Source organism: Leptodactylus fuscus, chromosome 2, assembly GCF_031893055.1.
Source record: "Leptodactylus fuscus isolate aLepFus1 chromosome 2, aLepFus1.hap2, whole genome shotgun sequence".
Classification (NCBI taxonomy): domain Eukaryota; kingdom Metazoa; phylum Chordata; class Amphibia; order Anura; family Leptodactylidae; genus Leptodactylus; species Leptodactylus fuscus.
In genome coordinates, this window is record NC_134266.1 from 184,917,296 (window position 1) to 184,937,521 (window position 20,226).

Here is a 20,226-nt window from a genome sequence, read left to right on the forward strand (position 1 = left end):
TGAGCGCAACCTTGTGGGGCCATGTGCCTGGAGGGAAATATATGAGAGCTCATAATTGCCGTAGACTTCCTGACAGATTTCTGTCATACACTCACGTTGCTAATGACATTTGTAAATGTTGTAAACTGGTTTAGATTAATAATAAATCTGCCTGACTGACTGCACTCGAACATATAATTATACAGTAAATGTTTGAGCTCGAGATGCTGTAACACCCCAATACAGATGCATACTTGGCTGTATGGAGAGGCAACTTTGACAACAGTTTATCTCTCTTCAAAAGGATCGGGCATGTTGAGTTCCAGCATGACTGATCTTTCTTTCTCCTGATATATGTTGTCAGTTTTGCTGAGACACCCCAATACACATTAGATGGTGCCTCTGAATATGGCATGTTTGTCTGATGTCATCTCATGTGTGTTACAACCTTTACAATTGAATGGCTTTTTAATATGGCTTGAGCTTACAATACGAGTTAATTAACACATCCTTTGCTACCGTCTTCATTGTATAACAGTAGAAGCCATCTGCAGATAAGGTCTCAGCCTGTAGAAAGAAACAATTAGATTGTTTTGGGAAGAAATTAATGTCTTCTGGTCTCAGCCCACAATGAGCCTTCCTGAGTATAGACTCACATGATTGGATTGAATGCCGGCCTCCTTGTCACTCATTCCCTACATACCCTATCTTCTAATTACATGCCATTTGCTCACTTATAACATTCCTGATTATCTCCTGTTTATCTGAAGGAACAGGGAACTGGAAGAAAAACATATATGCATCACCCGTCATTGTATAAAAGGATAACAAAGGATATACAATTAGTAGATGTGTAGCATTTAATGCACATAGCTGGAAGTGGGTCACAGGATCCTAATTAAGGAAGGGAAAATATTTGGGTTGTTATAGGTGTATTGTGTTTGTTGTGTCTGTCACTTATTACAGTATTACTGTATTGTTTATGGTTTTATGCTAAATGTATAAGTAAGCAAATAAATACTGTATATTTAAAATGTTTAGAATTTTTTATTTCTTGGGCTATATACATACACACACACACACATATATATATATATATATATATATATATATATATATATATATATATATATATATGGACATATACATGGTTTCACTGACACTGAACTTGATATGTTTGTCTCTATATTCCATAGAAGTATTCAAAGTTTCCCGCCTATATCAGTGTAAAGTCTTACAGTGACCTTGGCCATGCACATAAAATAAGACCCCAGGTATCAGATGTCAAGAGAGTCAGCTACTGTGAATTCTCACTTCTCAGAGAGAACGCCATTATACTAATCGTGGGACTTTTCAAGACCAAACATGGTTATGGGAGAGTTAACAATACTTGTGGGAAGAAGGTAGACATGGCTAGTCATAGACTTTTAATACAGCTGCCAATACTTGTACAACTCTCTCTGAAGATCCGAAAATGATGTGATTTCCCAGTGGTCACTATTACAGTAACAAGTACTAGGATTGCACCATCTATGCTTCAGCTATTTGCATTTTGTTTTTACCAAACAATGATTTGTTGAAATAGAAGAAAATAATTCAATGCCCAGGGCTTGCGATGGAGTGGTAATACCTGGATTATAGAAATGAATTTGCAGCATGCTGGAACTGTTTTCTAGTCTGATGGATTGAACATACAATTTACAATCATTGCTTAATATGGGTGAAGCTATTTCAGACATCATGTAATATTATCGAGCATGTAAAGTAAAACAGCCAGGACTACCTAATAGTCACAGATAACACTCTTGAAACTTACATGGATGAAATCTAAAATTCACCTGTCTAGATCATAGAAATCTAGACATAATATTGAATGTGTAGTCTCATCTAAAAGACACCGGTGTTCATTTTCACCCTGCACCAGCGGATGTAGCTGACTTTGGAGTTTTCTTTATGTATTATTCTTTTGCTTTGTTTAGGATCTTATCAGTGATTCAGAAAGCTTTGATGTGAAATCCTAGCTCATGTGAGATATGTGCTTAGTACACTGCTCATGGGGGATGAATGTTCTTGAAACTTGCTCTTAGTTTTTATTTTGGTTATTAGCAGTCTGACAAGTGTTCCAGGAAATATTTCCTGTAGAGTCTGGCTGCAGATCTTTGTGTGGGTATTGTACGGGGCTACACAACTTGCTGGTGCTACGTACATTTCTACAGCAGTATTTCTCACAAACTGTGGAGTTCAGAAGGTCCTGATCCGAGGTTCCCTACAACACAGCAACAGCAAGACCTGTCACTTGTACAATATGGAAGACAAACTGATCTCAGTCTGATCAAAGACGCTTCCAGATATTTTTGACTTTCCACAGTTTAATAGAATTACTTTTTTTTTTTTTCATTGATTTTTCTTTGTGAAACCTTGTTTGAGATGAGAGAATTTCTGTGGGGGTGTGGGGAGGGGTTGCTGTTTTGGAGTACATATTATGTAATTTTGATTTTTTTTTTTTTTGCCAAAAATAAGGAATAAAGCTTTTTTTTTTTTTTTTTTTTAATTATTTTTTGCCATTCACACTTTAAGGTCCTGATGTAGGTGTAAGTAGCCTATAGAATTTTTGGTTTTATGTAATGCATGCATAATAAAATGTATCTGATGCAAAATAATTGCTATATTCTTTTTGGGCAGTTTTTTTTGTTGTTGTTGTTTTTAGTTATTTTAGTAATTACTGTTATAGAACTTTATTTGGAATCTGTAGGGGAAAATTCATCATTCCCGCTACACCAGAAAACAGAAGTACAGGGATGATATTGGCGCACAGGTTGCCGCATACCCTCGGCCCAACAGATTTATTATAACTCACCCAAGTTTTCTATATTGCTAATACATTATGCACTGAGCCTATATGACACAGACTACTGTTAGGGTCAGTGCATACAGAGTTTTTTGGTGCTGATTTTGACACTGAAAACGCCTCAAAATCAGCCTCCAAAAAAGCCTCCCAATAGAACTCTTTTGGGAGGCTTTTTTTGGAGGCTGATTTTGAGGTGGATTCAGTGTCAAAATCAGCACCAAAAACTCTGTGTGCACAGACCCTAAGTGCATTAAATAGTGTGGTTGACAATCAGGTCATCTGATTGAAAAGGGGAGTCCGCTTTTTTCATGCTGCAGTCTCAAACTATAGCAGTTTAAAGGGTTACCAGTCAGAATCAGGGTTTCCTATGATTCTGCTTTAGAGCAAAAGACTGCTTTAAGAACTGGCGCTGTTAGTTACTGCTTAGGCTGTGTTCACACTACCACTGGTGACCATCAGTAGTGTCCATGGCTGTTGTCTTTTACAAGATTTTAGCAACAAACACTAGCTGAACCATCAGAAATCTGTTAAAATTTCCATTCATTTCAATGGGATTTTATCTTGTGTCTGTTAGTGTCCATTTACAGACAATGCATTAGAAGTCATTAGCTAGCCATCAGTTACTGTCCGCTGTGTCCATTTTTTTCTGCGCATGCTCAGAAAGCAGAAGCAAAAAATCCCAAAAAATGAACGGTATAAAAAAAGGACACTAACTGACACCAACTGACGCTAACCGATGCTAGCATGTCCGTTTTTTTTTTTTTTTTTTTTTTAAATTGATCCATTAAATGGATTAGTTAAAAAAAAAGGACACATTAACATCAGTTAGGGCGGGTTCATATCTGCGCCCAGTCTCCGGTTTAAGCAATATGGACAGTTTCCGTCTTCTGCCCTGCAAAACTGGGCAGGATACCCGGCAGTCAGTTTTCAAACCCATTCACTTGAATGGGTTTGCAAAGTGACCGCCCATGTGCATCTTCTGCCTCTACGTGGGGAAACCGTTTTTGTTTAGTCGGACATGCAGGACTTTGTGTTTGGTTAATAAACCGTTTTCCCCGTGGACAGGCAGAAGACGCACATGGGCGGTCACTTTGCAAACCCATTCAAGTGAATGGATTTGAAAACTGACCACCGGGTTTCCGTCTCCTGTCCAGTTTCGCGGGGCAGAAGACAGAAACCGTCCAGATTGGATAAACAGGAGACTAGGCACAGATGTGAACCCACCCTTAGCATCTGTAAATGTCTGTTATGAAAGGTATCCTTTTTGTTTTTTTTAATGGACACGTTCTTAACGATATTCAAAGGTAGTGTGAACCCTGCCTTATTCCAGATCAGTAGCACTTGATGAAGGTCTCTCTCTATTACAGTGAAAAGACTTTAGACTGAGGACCTCCACTCCTCGCAGTCTCTTTAAGGCCAGTTAAAGAGTTTTAGCACTGCACAAGAATTATAGAATGAATCTGCTGCCCCCAGTCAATATATATATAATTTTTTTTATTTCATAGATTATATATTTGATGCTATATATTCTGAGCATTCATAACAATACTAACCACTATTTTTTTCTTTTAACCTCTGTTAATAATAAATTATGTAAAATTACAAAACATAATGTATTTCAAATGCATTTAAAGAGTCATCCTTACAGACATAAAAGTCATTAGGTGGCAGACAGAGCTTAGTTGTAATAAGCGGAGACTAAATGGTTTTAGATGGTGTGTGTCATGACTTGGAGACCAGGCAGCAGTAAAGTAATAAGTGTGTTTAGAGAAGAGACTTCTCTGCTCCACAAGATCAGGAGACAGACCGTTTACCTTGTAACCAGGAAATAATGGAACTAATGGGGGAGAAAGTGACAGCTTCAACACCCCTGACTTGTTCTACATTATACATCTTAAATCATCACATGCATTCATATGTACACAGAGCTTCTGCTTTGTGTCTGCTCCATATACTTGCAACCGCTCCAATCTTTTTCATATAGGGGGAAATGTATATATATATATATATATATATATATATATATATATATATATATATATATATATATATATATTCCCCCTATATATATATGAGCAATTAGTCAACAGGATCAGCACAAGGATTTCTGATCTTTATTATTATAGTTGTCGTTTGTATTATATGTACATACATATTCACACAACACATTTGAATACACAGTGGTAAAACTAAGGAAGATATCACCCTGTGTTCACTTATCAGAGCAATTGTTTTGCAGTTATATTTTTAGCAATAAAAGTTATATTTGGAACCGGTGGAAGATCTCCACTTCCTTTACTTTACTTGGAAGGAGGATGCAGCAAAGAGAGGTCACAATTTACTCACACCCCTCACACATCTATCACACCAAATGCTATTTAAGACAAAACAAACAAGAAAGAGGACAGGAACTCAAGGTAAAAAAAATATATATTTTTGCTAAGCAGCCAGGCTCCAGATGGGCATTGCAGTGTCAGAGTCCTGTAGGGATAGTTCCCACTGACACATAAACACAGGGCTGGACACATGCATTGCTTATGTTAAAACATGTAATTACTCATAGCTCCTGGTTTTCTGTGTTTGGGTATTGCTTGTTTTGTGTACACTAGTTGATGGATATCTGTCCAGCAGAGGCCCTGTCTCCAACTAAATGTGATTTGAGAGCCAGACCCTTTATCCTGATGAAAACCGGATCCACGACCTTTGTGAAACTGCAAATTAAATTAATAGTTTGCTACAAAAGGGCCCTTTTGAAAAGTGAGTGTCAGAGACAAACTGCTCCCTGTCTTTGATGGTGCAAAACACATTTCTTAGATAAGAATCCACATTCACTCTACAGGCTGGAAATATGAGCAAGGCCAGGTAGACAGGGATGTATTGCAGGTTAAGGGAAACTGAATTTTTAATCTGTTTCTGTAAGGGGGGCTTACAAATCCTTTTAAGAATGGCTCCTGCATCCAACGCAATAGTATGAAAAAACAAAAAACAAAAAAAAAACAACCTTTTTTAATCCTTTGTGAAGTATTTGTTTTATCTAATGTCACCTTTCACTTCTGTTTTGTCTCCAGAGCTCTGCAAATTTACCAAACACTTTGTCTTCAGCAGCTGTCAATCAAAGCCCTGACAATAGGAGTTTAGACAGAGCAGGGAGCCCTGGACACAAGTCTTCAGTTGGAAAACCAGCTCTGCCATTGTCACTGGAACCTTCTGATGACTGATTAAGTATTGTCCCATGGTGACCCTCTCCCCACCCATTGTCTACAGAAGTCACAGTCCTACTTTCTCAAACAAAGATACATATAAAAAAGTGGATAAAATGAAAGAAAAAAAAAAAAGTGGATTTTATTCAATAGCTGCCATTTTGGTCCACTGTATAGGACCTTTGTTGAGGTTATCTGGTAGTGATCTAATAATATGAAGTATTCAAATCATCTAGGAAGTAAAGTTTAAGAAGAAGTGTCTGACATCCTGTGGCTCTTCTAGAATTACAAGTCTCAGCTTGCTAGCTCTACAGGACCCATCCATTGCAGTTGGAGAGTAGCAAATTCCTTCCTTTAAAGACAGTTGCAGTCATGCATGGCACAAATGCCTATACTACAGTGAGATACACCTATGTGCAGCTAAGGCCCGCTTCATATCTACACATGGGTTTACGTTTGGGAAGTCCGCTGGGGGACCCCCGGAACCAAAACCTAATCTGCATAAAAAAGTGATTACCTAAGGAAACCTGCAGAACCAATAGATTATAATGGGGTCTGCTCGGTTTCTGCACCAAAAATGCGGAAAGGAAAGCGCTGCTTGCAACGCTTTTCTCTCCATATTTTTCATGCGAAAAGGGAAATGAAATGGCCCAAAAACAGATGTGAAATGGACCATAGTTACATCTTTGTACAGCTTATAAGAGTGTAGGTGATAAACACTATATTATTCCACTAATCATCCAAGAGTTTACAGATACAGTGTAGTCCATCAGCTGAGATACACTATGATTGGGCTAGGGCTACATGGCGACTTCGACTGTAATGTCCTGTATGGCCAGAGATTAATGACTTCATCACAGCTAATAACAGTGAATGCGGTTACCCTGCCACTCTCTCAATCACCCATCCACTCTCTCGATCACCCTGCCACTTATTGCCACTCTCTTGATTACCCTGCCACTCTCTCCATTACTGCCACTCACAAGTTGCTGCAACCACAACACAATGGTCCGAAAGTCCATCCAATTGATATTGTTTGCAATTGTGTCACACTTGCAGCAACCTGATGTCCTTTAATACAAATTGCACTCAAAATCCCCAGTGAAAAGATTTTGACAAGAAAGATGCAACCAGACCCACATTTGCCCTATAGAGTATGCCTTATATACATATGATGGGGCTCACATGGTTAATATAAGAAGACATGTCACATATATTGCATTATATATCCGTCCTACCCTCTCTGGTCACTCTCCATAACCTCTGTATCCTGTATAGGACTTCATATATGGCTGGCTAGAACCTTTTTTCAGAAAATTAACTATTTATTTGCTATTTTTGTAATGTTACTGAAGTGTGAATGATAATAAAGCTGCAGAATTATGTAAATGGTCACTTTGCAAAATCAGGACATGTGTGGACTTTCTGTGAAAAGCGCTGTGGGAAAAACTGAGATACATTACTGCCTTGGTTTTTGCATGCGGCTTTTTATGTTATGCACCGCTATATGGGGCCTTAGGCCAGGACCCCATGGGCCGGAAACTCTGCGATTTGGAAGCTGCGGAAAAGTCGCAGGAAAAATCGCGGCGGTGTACAGTACTTGCAAAGTGGATGGGATTCATGCGAATCCCATGCCCACTTTGCGGAAAAAATCACAGTGCAGACACGCTGCAATTTCCAAAACCGTTGCAGTTTTGAAAATCGCAGCATGTCAATTATATTTACAGAAACAACGGCGGCTTTCCAATAGATATAATTGTAACAGAAAGTCTATGGAGGAAAACTCTGTGAACTTTCTGTTCAAAGCGCTGCAGGAATAACCGCAATGCGTTGATGCCGCGGTTGCTCCCGAAGCGCTTTAGCCAGACAAAAATTTATTTCCATGACACAAATTGAAATGAATGCAGATTAATAAAGTGCAAATGTGAATGAGCACTAAGACAGGTTTAACATTTCTAAAAAAAAAAAAAACGATAAAGTTGCTGAGATACAGCATAGTTATGACAATGTAGCTCAGATACAGTATAATCTCTTCTAGTATACAGCAAGGCCGCTACAATGTGGTTACGACACTGAAAAGGTTAAAAAGAGCGGATTGTAGGACCCAGAGGAGTCTTCGGCAAGTCAGCTCCTAACAGGCGCAGAGCCGCCGCTAGTGGGCGCTGTGACTCCGTGCATGGCAGCTTGTAGAGCTGAGAGCGGAGCGGTGACCTCCTTCAGCTGCCTGACTGAGGCAGAGAGCGCGGGCTGTACGGAGCTCCTCCATGACGAGACCAAGGAGGGCACTAATGTGTACAGCGAGGGCTTAGCTCTGTGCTGGCGGCAGTGAATGGCGCTCTTATCGCGCTGCTCTCACTCATTCAGGTGACTTCCCCGCACTAGTGCTAAGCTCTTCGGGGCACCAGACTCCAGCAGGCAGGGAGTTTTTTTGACGCCTCTTAAGTTGTCGCAAAAAGTCCCATTGTAAAGTGTGACAGTGTGCAGGCCTGTGCGTCCCATGGGAAGGAGACAGACTCAACTGCATTCCCATAATAATCCCTATGTCCCCTGGACACACTGCAAAGGGGCATAAAAAAACAATAAAATCCAATAAAAAACTATTATGGTATCAAGTGTTTTCTAACTACTGAAAATCATGGGCTGGCCACAGAACTACCATGACGGTCATATACAAGGCACTGTAGTATTCGGGGTGACCGGTGGGGTGTCCCGGGAGGGTATGTCAGAACCAGTACAGGAAAAAGGAACTATTCTCTTTCATGGCTCAAAATATAAAAGTAAAAATGAAAAGCGTCTGGTAAATTACTAACTACCAAGGTTGTGTGTGTAAACCGCTGCATCTACAGCCGTATTCACACCACATTTCTACACAAAGAGGATTCATGTTCCCAATGTAATATATAAAAAATAGACTTCATGGATTTAATAGTAAAGCAGACATAATAGTCCATGGAGCAGATCGCTCAATGTATTTATGTACATTTAGCTATTTCTCAAGTCTCCTCTTTAGTCATGCTGAGTGCGACTCATTTCTCAAAGATTTCCTACACTCTTCGGGCTAGTTCACACGTGGGCAAAGGGGAGGTTTTTGACAGCGGAATTCGCTTCAAAAACCTCTCCTTTAACATGGTGGTCTATGTAGACCACTAGCTTTTTTTTTTTCCTCCTAGCGTTTTCCGCCTGAAGAAGCGACATGACCTTTCTTCAGGCGGAAAACGCCTGAAGAATTGCATAGAAGTGAATGGGAGGCGAAAACCGCGCGGTAAAAAACCGCACGGTTTTTTGCAAAAAACCGCGCGGTTTTCGCCTGCAGTTTCTATAGCACATATAGGAAAAAAAAAACCTAGCGAAAACCGCTAGCGAAAACCGCGTCAAAAACCTCGTCAAAAACCGCGTGGAATGCAAAAAACAGCGTCAAAAAAACTCCTCGAGGTTTTTTACCTCGCACAAATAAGCTAGGCGGTTTTCACGTGTGAACTGACCCTTCTACATAGAAAATATTCTAAAAATAAACCCCGTGCCCTCTGGTACAATGCGTCAGGATTACTAGATCTTCTCCATTAACCTGATAAAAATCCGTCAGGGGTATTAAGGAAGGACTCTTCTGGCATATGTTTGCCCCGCAGAAAGCCATAGGGACTGTATAATATATACTTGTACCCTTTTTATTATATACAAATGTATAACTGTGTGTAAAATATAGGGCTTGGTGTGAACAGAGCCTTAGTCTTTAACAACCATTTATATTAGCGTCCAGTGTTATAAATGTCTCGTAACTATATGGCTTCATTTCACCTCAGTTTTTGTCTGTAGGGTATGATAGACTCCCATATTTCACTGTATCTACGCACAATATTTTACTCTTATTATTATTATTGTCCTCTGATTTTTAAAGTGCTACAGAATATATTAGAGCTATATAAATAAAGTTTATAATTCTTATTATTATTATTGTCAGTTTTAGTTCAGATATCTTCCCTCTTCTACTACAGAATCTAGTCCCAGCTATTTACAGGACAGGGTCAGAAAATAAGCTCTCCTCAATCTGCGGCTACTTTATCCCTTCATTCCAGGTAATATCTGCTGTAGTAACCTGAGGAGGGAGGTTAAACATGAGGGATCTGGGCCTCAGATGGTTGTCCTATAAAACACAAGTAATAATGATAACAATATCTGTAACCACTGTACGCACTGCGTCGGCCTGTCTGCACCTCTCCTGCTCCCTGTACTCCAGAGAATTCTCTGTCACCCCTGCAAAATTGGCAATTTCCCGCACATTTTCACTGTACCTCATTATTGACCTCAGCTACTGTTTACACTACTGTAATACAGATAGAAAGATAGTAACAGGCAGACCGTGAAATAGGAAGATGATAGATAGATAGATAGATAGATAGATAGATAGATAGATAGATAGATAGATAGATAGATATGGATGGAGAGGGGATAGATAGTTATAGATAGAGAACAACAGAGAAAGATATAGATAGATGGTAGATAGATAGATAGATATGGATGGAGAGGGGATAGATAGTTATAGATAGAGAACAACAGAGAAAGATATAGATAGATAGATAGATAGATAGATAGATAGATAGATAGATATGGATAGATAGATAGATAGATAGATAGATAGATAGATAGATATGGATAGATAGATAGATAGATAGATAGATAGATAGATAGATAGATAGATAGATAGATAGATAGATATGGATAGATAGATAGATAGATAGATAGATAGATAGATAGATAGATAGAGATATAGATATATATACCGTATATTGTCTGGTATAGCAGACTGGATGATGCAGGGACTGCTGAGTAGATTAGCTTTAGTTAATGCACTTAGTACACAATGTCCCATACAATATTTGAGTGGTGTGATAAGAAGAGGTGATATTGTAGTAATGAGTGTGTAGTGCAGTGTGTGACTGTAGCCGGTGGGCACTGTGTACTAGTGAGGGGCGGGTGTCAGCGGGTCACGTCATGAATATTAATGAGTAGCATTCAGGATGCAGATGAGTTCATGCTGTATATTGCATGGGAGGTCTGTACCTGTCACATACAATACTCCGTGCTGGAGCTGTGAATGACGTGGATCTCAGCCAATAGCGGCCGAGCCTGCACATATCAGCCAATGAGCGGGGCGGGCCGGAGAGGGGCGGGCGCAGTTTATAGTCACACAGCCTGCTGCTGTCCCCGGTTACTTTGGATGAGTGTGGCTGGAGGAGCAGACATCACACACACGAGAGTGGAGCTCCTGGCACACACACACACACATCAGCTCCAGCTACTGGCATAGGACCGGCCGAGGGATTTACCAGCAGGCATTGTCCCGGGGATTGGAGTACATGGACTCCCTGCGTACAGCTGGATAATCATTGCCATCACTTTGGGCTGCTTCTCCGAGGATCAGTGGTGCCAAGCGGGCACAGAGAGCGGATGCTGGGCTCCCGTGTGATTCTAGTGCCCCTATGTGATGCCTTAGGATACAGTGTATCCCAGCTGGAGTGCTCTGTGTGGAGTTGATTCTTTTACCCGGAGTGAGGACTGACCGTGTCGGGCGATCTGGTTGGATACTGCGCTGATTTGTCGCTGGACTCGCACTGCATCTCCTGCCTGGAGCTAACAGTGGTGGCAACTTGTTACTGGGTAGAGGATCCCGCATTGGCTCGGGTGGCAGCATAGTACTATGGCACTCAGCAGGGACTCTGTGTGGAAGTACAGCCTGGGAGTGTGGATCCTGTTGATCAGGACTGCTATCTCCAGATCCCTAGTATTAGATCCAATTTACTGGAACTCCTCCAACCCCAAGTAAGTCTTCTCGTCATCACTTATCTATGACCTCTAGTATTGGGCTACTGAGGGGCTATGCTGCAAGGTTGTGCTAGGTGACGGTGGGGCGATGCTGTAGGGTCGTGTTGGACTACTGTGGGGCTATGCTGTTGGGTTGTGCTGGGATACTGTGGGGATTATACTTTTGGGTTTTGTTGAATTACGGTGGGTCTGTGCTGTAGGTTTTTGCTTGGCTTAGTGTGGGGCTATGCTGTAGGGTTGTACTAGATTTAAGTGGGGCTATGTTGTAGGGTTGGGTTGATTACAATTCGGCTATGCTGTAGGGTTGTGTAGGACTACTGTAGGGTGATGCTGGACTACTATGGGGCTATGCTGTAGGGTGATGCTGGACTATTGTGGGGCTGTGTTTAGGCTGCTGTCGAGTGCTTTAGAGAAACGCTGGAGTAAGGTAGACCAGGACTGGAGGAGGCTTTTGCTTGGCTGTTGGATGGTAGTGCTGAAGTACTGAAGTGCTGCTCTAGGGTCTGATGGGCTACTAAAGGGTTATACTGCTGTAGTGTAGACTGCTGTGCTACTGAAGTGTACTGCTTATCTACTGAAGGGCAGTTCTTAGCTTCTTCCTGCTAGTATCCGAGTCCTGGACTGCTAAAGGGTTATCTTCTAGACGTCTAGAAGGGGATGGCTAGTTACTGGAGGGTTATGCTGCTTACTGTTATATATAGTGAAGCTATACTGGAGGATAATCTGGAGTACTGGAGGGTTATTCAGGGTTTTTGTTTATAGTGAATGACTACTAGGGGGTAATCTAGAGCACTGGCAGATTATACTGGTTTATGGTGTATGGTGAGGGGCTGCTAGAGGGCTATGCTGCCATATGATATATAGTGAAGGTCTGCTAGTGGGTTATGCTGATGTTTAATGAGGAGCTACTGGAGGGCTATGCTAGTGTATGGTGTATAGTGAGGGGCTACTGGAGGGCTATGCTGGTATATAGTGAGGGGCTACTGAGGGTTATGCTGGTATACCGTGAGGGGCTACTGGGGGTTATGCTGGTATACAGTGAGTGGCTACTGGGGGTTATGCTGGTATATAGTGAGGGGCTACTGAGGGTTATGCTGGTATACCGTGAGGGGCTACTGGGGGTTATGCTGGTATATAGTGAGGGGCTACTGAGGGTTATGCTGGTATACCGTGAGGGGCTACTGGGGGTTATGCTGCTTTCTGATATATTGTGGAGGGCTATACTGGTATATAGTGAGTGGCTACTGGGGTTTATGCTGGTATATAGTGAGGGGCTACTGAGGGTTATGCTGGTATATAGTGAGGGGCTACTGGGGGTTATGCTGGTATATAGTGAGGGGCTACTGAGGGTTATGCTGGTATATAGTGAGGGGCTACTGAGGGTTATGCTGGTATATAGTGAGGGGCTACTGAGGGTTATGCTGGTATATAGTGAGGGGCTACTGGGGGTTATGCTGCTTTCTGATATATAGTGGTGGGCTATGTACAGCGCGCCTCTACACTGCGGGGGTGACGCTCTTCTCTCCCTTTAATGCCTGGCCAAGGTCTTAGGGCATATACACAGAAGGGATTGTTAGTAATGGCACTTATTGAGCGTAATATATGCCATTTAGTGGGCGCCATACATGCCCTGGCATGGCCTAGTATCTACTCTGCTGCCCTTGTGCCAGTTACCCGATAGCTGGTTTGCACGGAGGGTCCCCGGTGTGAGGTGCCTGATGTGCGCCCATTGAATCCTCCTGACTGGGCTCTGTGTGACTGGCATGTAGCAGGTCTCTGCCTTATTAGTGCCGGGAGCTTGTTCTCCTCAGCTGGCACTGCCAGGACAAGCTGCTCGTGTTAGGCCATTAATCAGCTCCGTGCTGGGACTGGCTGACATTTAGCAGGGCTGTCCGCACCCCATAGGACACAACACGGGCTCCTCTCCTATATAATGACCGTGTAGAGCAGTTTATGTGTTACTTAACCTGTACAGTGCCAGCAAGTCTTCAGACTGATACAGCAGAATCAAAGCTACTAGAGAAACCTTTTACAAGGTGATGACTGTCTCTGAGCTCAGGTCACTGCTCTATCCACTGGCTTCTTATAGATCCAGTGTAGTCTGCACTGTGGGACTAGCTCTATATTAGTAGCTGGGGCTTTAACACTTGTACTGTAGGGCTGCTGAAAGGATCCCATGAGAGGCTAAAGATAATGTTACTTTCCTAATCCCAGTATATTGCAGTGTAACCCATATGTGTATATAGATAGATAGATAGATAGATAGATAGATAGATAGATAGATAGATAGTATATAGATAGAAATAGGTGCACATCTCAGGATGTAGGCTAATAATCTTTTATAAATAAAAAAGACAAAACTCCTGGCTGTGAATAAAAGGCTAGGATTTGTATTCTTTGTAATGCAATTGCCTTTTCAAGGCATATGTCTAAATACACAAATAGGTAGATGGACAGATAAACAAATAGATTTTGGTAGATAGTAATATGTATACCATACCAGCTCATTTCATTGTAAGTTTTGGCTTTTCCTACCCAGACAATGACACTATTAGGTTATATTTTTTTCCTTTAGAGATTTTAGTCTTTATTGATATACTTATCCTGTATAGCATTGATGGGGTTAATGGGAAGGCTATGTTGTCTCTTTAAGTCTTACACTGTGTAGTAGCTGGCAGAGGAATTGCCATTAATATAACCCTGTGTGGAGCTACAAGGCAGGTTTTCCACTAGGCCAGTTGTGTGTATCATGTCATTGTATAAATCATAGCAAGTATATTACTGAGCTGGCAAACCTGAACTTATCCTATCCCTCCCAATATATTACTTTCCAAAAGGTTCACTTGTTATGTTAAAGAGACATTTGGAAACCAGTGATCAAGTCAGTCCTACAGAGGTCACTCTTCCAATACACAATGCAGCTCCTGCTTGTAGACTCCTTATGTTTCTGCCTCTCTAAAACCAACCATTTGATCGTCTCATCACATTTAATTTTTTTTTTTATTATTCCATATTCTGTTTAGATTTTAAAATACAATGCGATTACTATGATAACAGGATTCTTTGTCATTCTATTCTTCACTCCATCAATGAGGCCATTCTGGTATATAGCTATAGTATATTAAGTTTTTTACTTATTCTGGCACAAACAGCTGCAATATGCTTTTTTTCCTCCCTCCTCTACGGTGTACAATCTTTGTAATAGCGTTACCTATCAGTCAGCGAATGATACTGAACTGACATTAAGAATGTCACCTATTCCTCCTGGGGCACAGTTATGCTCCAGTTTGTACTTTACCTGATCCTTGCACAGAGTAACGTCACATATTGGGAGTTAAACACAGCCATATATTTGCATTAGGAGGACATTATCATTAAATAATACATGTCATTTTCCTCTTTGGGGATCAGTGATTAAATATGAATGTTGCTCTTTCCAGATGAGATGTTAGTTTGGTCCAGTGATTTCTTGCAGCACATTAAATATATAAATATGACTTTGGGGATATTGAAGGAGGAAAACTTTCCTTGCTAGTTGAAAAAAGATATATCCCCAGTCTTTCCTATGATCAGAGGGCCTCCTCTCCTTTGCTTTTGACCGATATAGATCTGCATTATTCTCATGGCTAAGCAGGGCCGCGCATGATTAACCGCACAAGATATAAATACATTCTTCATAGTTTGTCGGCTGTCACTACTGATTCTGTTAGGAAAAAACATCTTTTATATAGGAACGTATGTACTGGAAAAATCCTAGCTGTGGTAATAAAATGTACATTTCATGCATATGCCATGCCTTTATGATGTTCATGCTTGGATGACTACTGTGATTCACATGAGACCATATAAGAGAACAATACATCAGGATTGCTTCTAGTTTCTTTCATTTTTTTTTTTTTACTAAAACTAAAAAGAAAATAATTTTTTTGTTGTGAGCACGGTATTCCTTGCTTACCAGCGTGTTAGTTACCTCTACGTTGGCATATATCAGTGAAGGTAAATTCCCAAGCTGAATGCATGTAACAGGCATCTAGTCATTGTATGGGCAAGGCCGAGTTCTATGGGTAAACAAGTGCACATTCAGTGCTATGTGAATACCCCCTTGAACCCTGGCTTTCGGTTTGCATTTAGGTTAATCTTGTCGGTTTTAATATAGAATGGGAAGAAAGGAGAACGCACCAGGGGTGGAATGGTTGCTGCTTTTACATGCACATTCCTCACATTTTGTCAGCATGATAAACTGAAGGCAATGGTCCTTGTTCCAAGGGACAACTGAGCCAGCCCTTGAACAAAGTGCCCCCTGAAACCATATCTCAGTCTCTAGTAAACTGCTGTAGACAAGAATTTATTTAGGAATCCTTTCCCCTGGGATGGCCCTTTTAACCCTCGCAATTACGGCTTCAAGCTGAAGAAACAAAAGCTACGGATAAAATGGTTAGTGTAGCACTTACCTCTAAATCTCTGTCACCCAAAGTTTCGCTGAAGACACTTGGCCAGCTAATGCAAACATCTTTATTTCATTATCCTTTTCCATTGCTTTGACACCTGCACACCATATTAGTTCAGGTAAAATACTGACATCCACTAGACCCAGAAGAGGCTGAGATTTAGATATACGGATTCTCTTTTATCTTTCTTCCATGGTTCAGCTGGGGTTTAATTGTTACATTATCTCTTGTAATTATCTCCAAGACTCTTATCTAGAAAGCTCACTCAGGTAGAGCACTTTGTTTGGCTCCGTAATTGTCTTTAGATCCTTACAATGCAATGTATTTATTTTCATGCACATTTTCTTGGCCTTGTGTACTAACAAGCAGAACAGTATGTTACGTCTCCGATATCCACTGGATGACTATTAATCTGGGCGACTGCTCTCACATATTCCAGGGGTTATGAGCAAAAGGGAAATATCAATTACTAAGGAGAATAATGAAATACCTGACCATCTGTAATCTACCGCCGTCAGTCAGTGTTCACATTGGGGTTTACCTTGAAACATGGATAGAATTTGAGATGTCTGTAAGCCACAGAAGACGCTCGCACCAAATAGTTTCCTAATTTGCTGCTGTAATATATGTGACAAAGAGTAGAAAGATTTCTTGCATTTTCCTTGTAAATGTGTTTGTTGAAGCATTTTATGGAAGGTATTACTGTCAGCTCATCCATCTTCCCTAAAGACTTACAATGTCAAAACTCTCCTAGCTATTGCCAGCCGGACAAAGCAGAATTATGCACTTTGTCACTTTGATGTGTTGCATTTTTTTCTCATCTTTAAGTCATAAATATTGATTCTTCCTGTAATTCCCAGAAACACTGCTTTAGACAGCTCTCATAGAAATAGAACATCAGTTTCACTATCCCCCCCCCCTTCTTCCCCGCAGTTTTTTTTCGCTTACACTCTTGAAAATGAGGCCTGAAAGCATGTTGTAAAATAATATTATAGCTCATAATGCAGATGCTATTTATAAATAATATTATCACTTCTCGCCCATATACATGTATAAACAGGGTTAAGTCATCATTACATCATAATATCCGGATAGAGTCCATTGACTTGTGTTATTTATTACAAGACACACTTTATGGAGAGCTCAAAGGGCAGCCACAGCTCATCTGTAGTTTGTCTTAGTGAACGTGTTAAGATTTCACATTTTATGGCTAGCTTTCATTACAGTCCTATAAACTGGCTTTGCTTTCTATTTGTCTACAAACAAGGTCATGATCACCCCACAAATAATGAAATGGTAGTGTGGTCGGTCCGCTAGTAGCGTACATACGTCAACCATACAGTACAATGGCTGAAGCATGTGTTTGGGAATTGTTTGCCAATGTGTACTTTATTGTTCTTCCACTGTAACATGTCAGCTGTGAATACTTTGACTCTTACAAGATGTTATAGACTTGTTGAAAGTCTCTTTTTGATGCATAGCTCCTTTTTTTTTCCATATAAGAGAGTTTTATGAAAGTTTATTCAAATTTTGCAGATACTTCATAAGACGACGTGGCCATTTTTTGTGCCTTTTGAATCCCTTGGAAACATTTTAACCCTTTTTTCATACTTCATTAATGTCTAGCTTAATTTTGGGCCCTCTCCAAGGATTTATCCCAAAGTGCCTTATACCTTAATGAGTGCCTAAGTTTCTAGTTTATTCTTCAATTATATTGTCAAATCTCTAGGTGGCTCACACACTGGAGATGTCACTAGTTTGATCACTTAGTGAGGTCACTAGTTTTTCGCTACCAGTTATACTACAAGTTCCACTATGGATTCACCGCAGACTTCAGAAGCAAAATATACTAATCTCCCTGGACAGTATAGTCTTTGAACAAGACATATAGTTTACAGACATGCCAGAGAAGTTAGTTACTGTTGGTATGTGCTATGCTTTTCCTTCTGCCGAGGCTGACATCAGTAAAACTTGTTTTTCCGGTCGCCTATCATGCATTTTCATAGACTTTTTATGTGATCTGTCTTTGTGTCACATTCTGGTAATTAAAACGGGTGTGTTCAAGTGTCTAAAATATTTGGGTGTACAGATTGAGAGCCAAATGCTTCTGTCCAGCTTTCACCTCTTCACATCATTTTTATCCGTATGGTATATGAAAGCAAATGGTCAGTATTAGAATAGCTTGGAAAAGCTCCTGTGGATTCATTGTTTCCTCCGAGGCCAACAAGACAAAAGACGTGAGCATTTCAGGTCCTGTCTCATAAAGCAAAATGTAAACCATTCCCACAGCTTTCCTGTTTAACTTGTTTAATTCTCATTGGAAATTCAGTACCATACTAGCTGTGTGAAATCTGCTGATTTCTCTCGTAATCCATTTTGTAGCTTCGGTTTAAAAACAAAGCTGAAACAATTTGCTTTTATTTTTAAGCAAATCAAGCCATGGTCATAGTTAATAAGGGGATTACAACGTCTCAGGCTAGATCTATACAGAAGTGATTTCAATCCAGAGCAACCTCTAAAGAAACTGATCCCTTTTGATTGAAGTGTGGAAGAAAGGCATGGTGGAACGAACAGCAGTAATCTGATTGTACGGCAATAGAGCCACCATTTTCCTGTATTCCACATATTCTTACAAAACGTAAAGGCAAATAATGGGTGCAGCCATGGCAACTCATAGATTAGCTTGATGTAAAAGCTGACACATATCTGAAAGGGTTGATAGACTGAATGCCTTGCATGGGGCCACTGGGTATTATCTGTAGAGTGTACAAGCATGCACGCATGAATTAAACCTTGTGTAAAATGGGCCCGGCATGCTTGTGGTTAGGTGAGGGCATCTCATGGGACCAATGCAATATTCTAACTTCTAGTTGTAACCAATCAGACATTTGCTTTTATTTTTGTACCACTTGGCTGATACATCCATTGACCTTAATTCTAGAGCATCTAAACGGAACTAAAGGGGCCGTATAGCAGGATTAATTTTTCTGGAATGGGGCAAAATAAAATAAACATTACTATTCTCACTGATCCCAGTACGACCTATCCTAGCTTCCTGGGGTGCCTGCTGTCTCTATTTCCTGGTCCCTCTTGATACTCAGGAAATGACCATAGCCATTCACTAGTTGCAGTGGTTGACTGAGCAGTACTTTATGCATGTTGGGAGGCACCAGAAAGTAAAGAACAGTGGGGGGCACAGGAGGCGTCGGAGAGGCAGTAGGAGGTGATGGGAGAGATGAGCAATTCTTATTTTATTTTTTTACCCATTCTTTAAAAAAACAAAATCCCAGCAGACAAGCCGTTCATGATTTCAATCAACATGTTACATAGTTGGTAAGGTTGACTTGAGTGCATCAGAATAACATTTTTCCTGATGTCATAAGATTATGTATAAAATGGTAACAATATTAAATGTAACATATTTAGGGGATAGTGCTTAAACAAACATGTCATGCTGCGTTTCTTATTATGAAACCGTGTTCCCATTCCTGGAACACATCATCCCCTGTTCTACGAGGTCCTTTGGCTGCTGAAATAAACAGGGGGATGGACCTGGTTGTTTAAGAGCAGTGCTGAGTGTCACATTAAATGCATCAGGCTGCTCTTTGTTTAAAGGCAATGCTCTTTGTTATGCAGTAAAGCAGTAAAACCAAAGATGATTTCCTGACTTCTGCTCTCCAGCTGAAAACAGTCCTGTAAAAGCAAGAAAGAAAAGACTCTTTTGCTTTTGTTTTCCCCTGCACTTTGTCACTGCAGACACAAGATCCACTGAGGAGTGACACTAAACTCCATGCTGAGATGTGGTAGTACAGGTGCAAGAGACAGAGAATATTTGTTTTATAGCTGGAATGGCTGCTCTTTATGGTGGAAGAATAGGGAGAAAACACAGAAGCTAACAGTAACCGTTCTGTCTGCACAAATAATCCTAAAC

General features: G+C 40.6%; 1 protein-coding gene across 1 annotated transcript in view; it reads left to right on the forward strand.

Moving 5' to 3' along the window:
• Positions 1 to 11,234: 11,234 nt before the first annotated feature.
• The window catches only part of EFNB2 (ephrin B2), a 39,676-nt gene continuing 30,684 nt past the window's right edge, over positions 11,235 to 20,226 (forward strand). The window contains exon 1 of the mRNA XM_075265298.1: positions 11,235 to 11,844. Coding sequence (XP_075121399.1) covers positions 11,723 to 11,844 — 122 coding nt within the window. The 5' untranslated portion in view covers positions 11,235 to 11,722. The remainder of the gene's footprint in view (positions 11,845 to 20,226) is intronic.